This window comes from Mirounga angustirostris, unplaced genomic scaffold (assembly GCF_029215605.1).
Source record: "Mirounga angustirostris isolate CCGP_5_RB_7025 unplaced genomic scaffold, mMirAng1.0.hap1 SCAF_3, whole genome shotgun sequence".
NCBI classification, from domain to species: Eukaryota; Metazoa; Chordata; class Mammalia; order Carnivora; family Phocidae; genus Mirounga; species Mirounga angustirostris.
In genome coordinates this window covers 176,371,782-176,377,010 of record NW_026991711.1, presented here as the reverse complement: position 1 = coordinate 176,377,010, position 5,229 = coordinate 176,371,782, and the positions used below count along the sequence as shown (strand labels likewise).

Below are 5,229 nucleotides of genomic sequence, written 5' to 3'. Positions count from 1 at the left end.
AACTCCTCGTTCACAGATTGCCCCAGCTCCAGTGGTCTCCCTGTTGTCCAGCCAGATTGCGGGAGTGGTCCCAGCCCCCAGCCTCGGCCATTCTAATCAACCAACTGTTGAGAATGGTTGTGTGGTGTGTCGGGGTGGGGGGGGTGGTTCTCCCTCTGATCTTCATGACGTCTCCACCACCCCCTGGGGCCACCCCAAAGAAGCCTACAGGACAAGTAAAAATTGTGTGCTTGTTGTCCAAACACAGCTTGAGGACAGACCTCCACCTCCTTCCCACAAAATTGAGCAGGGGTCGAGGGGGGCCCAGTCCCTCCTAAGTGGGGGGCTCCTACCAGGCCCGCCTACAGTGGACTCCTGAAGTTTCTACTGTCAAAAGTAAAATCCTCTCTCCTTTATTCGTGTCCAAGCAAGTTGGAAGCTTTCAAAGGTGATCTAAGGGAATTTAAGGATAAACAAGTGGGCACAAATGCAAGAAAAAGAGAACAAACATAGTCATCTGAGTGGAGAATTCAGATAGTGGACCCTTAACTCCATCTTCATGTCTGGTTGAACATCTGGGTCCTCGGAGTCTCTGATGCCCTGTGGTCCCTTGATTTCATCTGTTCTCCAAATATGGACAAGGGCAGGGCTCAGAGAGGAGGTGTGCGGTGACGAAGCTTCCCTATTTCCCTTTATTCATCAAGTTTCCTCTGACTGTTAAGTCCCACTGGTCTCTGAGCTCCAACCTTTTACAGTTGGACACACCTGGCCGGTGCCTAAGGTAGGAAGCCACCTCTGTTGCCAGGACTTTCTTTGGGGAGGGAGACTTGGTTTGACTGTGTTTTAGAAAATGCATTCATTTCTCTGAGACCTGAAGACTTCTGCTCACTTGGCTTCCTGCCTCCTCCCTTGTGACCACCTATTCAATTCTGATCTCATACATGGCTGTAGTCGGTAACAAGGGGGCCACAGTCTTGTCACTTCCCCCTTTCACGCCTCTCCCTTTTTTTGGAGGAAGAGGCTTACATTTTCCCAATCTAATGTTTATTGCTTTGCCCTCAAATGTTGTCTTCTGTAAAAATGCAGTATCGGCAGGCAGAGAACATACTAAAATGTGTGGATCGGAATGAACTTATAGAACCTCAGGCCTGCAAGCAAGTCAGGGGTTAAATACTCTGCCTCCCTCAAGCTGCAGAGGAGAAAACAGAAATCTGTAAAGGTAAAATGACCCACTCAAGGTCACACAGCTTAGTATTGATAAATCAGGATAGAGTGAGGACTGGATACCAGGTATCCTTATTTCCAGTCCAGTAACTTTCCAAAGTCTTTAGACTGTTTCCTGGAGATCTGGGGAGTTTTGGGGGAGCCACCTGAGCAGCTGTCTGGGTAGAAATAGCAGCACCCCCTCCTTCCCAGCAAATGAATTTTTGTCGGTTTTACATATTGGTCTTCTGGTATGATTTTGCTTCACTAAAGTGTTTCACAATTTAGGAAGGTATCTGAGCACTGCTGGTGGTTCTGTGGATGTGTAAGGGGTGATAACAGGGAACAAGATGGGGACTTCTCTCAAATGGTGATGCTATGAAATTGACCTCTAAAGAATTCCAAAATAGAGGAGAATTAAAGGACCTCCTGTTGCCAAACCAACAGAGAAGCAGAAGATATCCCAGTAACTATTCTCCCATCCCTGATGAGTGACTTTAATCTGAATTACTAAATTATATTTCTTCCCTTTGAATCTTTCAACCAGGTTGAACCATGATTGTCTTGATGAATGATCTATGGAATGATACTGAGTGGAATTATGATGAATTTGGAAATTTCAGCGGCACACCACCCACAGAAACATATAGTCCCTGTAGGATAGACCCTGAGACACTCAACAAGTATGCAGTGGTGGTCATCTATGCCCTGGTCTTCATGCTGAATCTGCTGGGAAACTCCCTAGTGATAGTGGTTGTCTTATATAGTCGGATCAGCCAGTCTGTCACTGACGTCTACCTGCTGAACCTGGCCATAGCCGACCTGCTCTTCGCCCTGACCTTGCCTCTCTGGGCTGCCTCCAAGGCAAAGGGCTGGATCTTTGGCACACCCCTGTGCAAGGTGGTCTCGCTCCTGAAGGAAGTCAACTTCTACAGTGGTATTTTACTACTGGCCTGCATCAGCGTGGACCGCTACCTGGCCATTGTCCATGCCACACGCACGCTGACCCAGAAGCGGCACTGGGTCAAGTTCATATGCTTAGGCATCTGGGCCCTGTCCCTGATCCTGTCCCTACCCATCTTCATCTTCCGCAGGGCCATCAATCCCCCCTACTCCAGCCCAGTCTGCTACGAGGACATGGGTGCCAATACGACAAAACTGCGGATAGTGATGCGGGCCCTGCCCCAGACCTTTGGCTTCCTCCTGCCGCTCGTGGTCATGCTGTTCTGCTATGGGCTCACCCTGCGCACCCTGTTTGAGGCCCACATGGGGCAGAAGCACCGGGCCATGCGGGTCATCTTCGCTGTCGTGCTTGTCTTCCTGCTCTGTTGGCTGCCCTACAACCTGGTCCTGGTCGCAGACACCCTCATGAGGCTCCGGGTGATCAAGGAGACTTGTGAGCGCCGCAATGACATTGGCCGGGCCCTGGATGCCACCGAGATTCTGGGCTTCCTCCACAGCTGCCTCAATCCCTTCATCTACGCCTTCATTGGCCAGAAGTTTCGCCATGGACTCCTCAAGATCATGGCCTTCCATGGGCTCATCAGCAAGGAGTACTTGTCCAAGGACGGCAGGCCTTCCTTTGTGGGCTCTTCTTCAGCAAACACTTCTACTACCTTCTAAGCGCCCCCGGCCCTGTTGCAGCCCCTCGGGGCTCCTCCCTCACCATCAGCATCGCGTTCCGAGCCTCATGTCCACTGGCTGTTCACAGTCTCTGTGTCAAGGCAGCCCCCGGGTGTGGTTACAGGAAGTTACTGGGGCCACGTCCTTTTCAGGCCCTTTGTACAGTTTAGAAAGCCTGCCCTGGTTCCCCAGCCCTGACTATACTTACTCTGTCAGCTGCTAGAGCTCAGTCCATCCTACCACTGAGCCCACAGCACTCTGTTCTCTGAGGCAGTTAAAGACACTTCAAAGGCATTCCTTCAAGTGACTACAGAAAGTTCCTACCATGGGGAGGCATCAGTGGTGAACGGCATTAGCTGCTGCCCCGACTGTCCCTTTCTTGCTTGCCAGCAAAGCCCACCTCCCTTGAGAGAGGCTGAGAAGGACAGATACTCACTTTCGAAGACTCCCTTGGCTAGGAGTGGCCCTGCCATTCACTTTGGACTAATTAGATTTCAGGGCAATGGTGTGCTGGTAAACCACTCTCCTGGGGGAAAGAAGTCCTGATTTGTAGCATTTACCGAGTTGCCTGGTGTAAATGCTCCCGCCATGGCGATTTCAAGGGTTTTCAAGTGTTTAGCAACCAGCTCACAAAAATTTAGGAAATGTAATGAGCTGCTTTCACAAGCAGGTACAAACTGGCCCTAGTGCACCATTGCTTAAGAGGAAGTCTGCTGGGTCCAGGGACTCCTGGGAAGTAGTCCTGATTGAAAAAAGAGAGAAAGGCACACACACACCCTTGGTTCTCACCTTTGAATATGGCTGTAGGATATGATGTGACAAAGAGGCAAAAAGTGTGCTCAACACACTTAGGCAGATGGAGCAGATGAGAATAAAGAGCCCAGAAAGAAGCCTAAGCGTAAATGGTCAATGATTTTCAACAAGGGGCACCAAGACTATTCGATGGGGAAAGGATAGTCGTTCAACAAATGGTGCGGGCAAACCAGATATCCACACGCACAGGAATGAACTTGGTCCCTTTCCTTACACTATATGCAAAAGTTGACTCAAAATGGGTCAAAGACCTACACAGGGGAGCTTCAACCATAAAACGCTTAGTAGACACGTAGAGGATATGTCTTATAACATTGGATTTGGCAATGATTCCTTTGATATGACACCGAGAGCACAGGTAAGAAAAGAATAAATAGATAATTGGATTTCAGCAACGTTAAAAACTTGTGTGCATCAAAGGACACTATCAACAGAGTGGAAAGGGAAATCACAGAATGGGAGAAAATATTTTTAAATCAAATTTCATACAGTTTACTCTCCACAATATACAAAGAATTCCTACCATTCAACAACAAGAACAACAACAACAAAGACAGATAATAACAAGTGTCGGCAACGATACGGAAATACTGGTGGGACCCCTGTGCATCATTGGTGGAAATGGAAATGGTGCAGCCACTGTGGAAAACAGTGCCTTGAAAGATGAAGCAGAATTCCTATCTGATCCAGCACCTCCATGTCTAAGTGTACACCCAAAAGAACTGAGAGCAGAGACTCAAACAGATGTTCGTATACTAATGTTCCTAGCGGCATTATTCACAGTTGCCAAAAGACAACAACCACCCAATGTCCATCAATGGATGATGGACAAACAAAATGTGGGGTATACATGCAATGGAATATCGTTCGGTCTTAAAAATGAATGAGCTTCTGGTACAAGCTACAAACATGGGTGAGCCCTGAGAACATGATACGAAGTGAAAGAAGCCAGGCAAAAATAGTGTATGATTCCAGTTATTGGAAACACCTGCAATAGTCAAGTTCATAGAGACAAGAACAAACAGTTGTTACCGGGGGCTGGGCAGAGGGGAAAATAGGAGGTAATTGTTTAATGGGTACACAATTCAGTTGGGGATGATGAAGAGTTTCTGGAGATAGATAGTGGTGACAGTGGTACAACAGTGTGACTGAGCTTAATGTCACTAAACTCTACGTTTAAACTGGTAAAAATGGTCAGTTTTATGTTGTGTGTATCTTACTACAATGGGAAAAAAAAAAAAAAACAACTAGTTCCCAAAAGACAAATTTTAGCAACTGAACCAATCGTGGAACCATCTACCTATAACTTCTTGTTCGGGGAGATAATTAAATGTCTTTTTTTTTCCTTTGTATAAGCCACTTTGAGTTGAGTGTTTCATTACTTGCAACAAAAAGCATCTGAAATGCTACAGAGAAGTCAGGCAAGGGTGAACAGAGGTCCCGAACGTAGATTTATTTACAATAATTAAATCCCTTTGCTATCTATTGGGTGCACAGATAGAGAGAAGGATTGAAATCAAGAGAGAAGCCAGCCTTTCTTCCTCCTTCATCCCCAGCCCAAGCCTGTTGCTGCTGCACATGTACTATAGAAGGAGATATGTCCCGGGATCA

The 5,229-nt window shown here is 47.3% G+C and overlaps 1 protein-coding gene across 1 annotated transcript; it reads left to right on the top strand.

Moving 5' to 3' along the window:
• Positions 1–678: 678 nt before the first annotated feature.
• On the top strand, positions 679–4,971 carry LOC123842718 (C-X-C chemokine receptor type 2). Its single transcript, XM_064587039.1, has 2 exons — positions 679–760; positions 1,730–4,971. The coding sequence occupies exon 2, from the start codon at positions 1,738–1,740 to the stop codon at positions 2,803–2,805; it is 1,068 nt and encodes a 355-aa protein (XP_064443109.1). The 5' UTR covers positions 679–760; positions 1,730–1,737; the 3' UTR covers positions 2,806–4,971.
• The last annotated feature ends 258 nt before the right edge of the window (positions 4,972–5,229 follow it).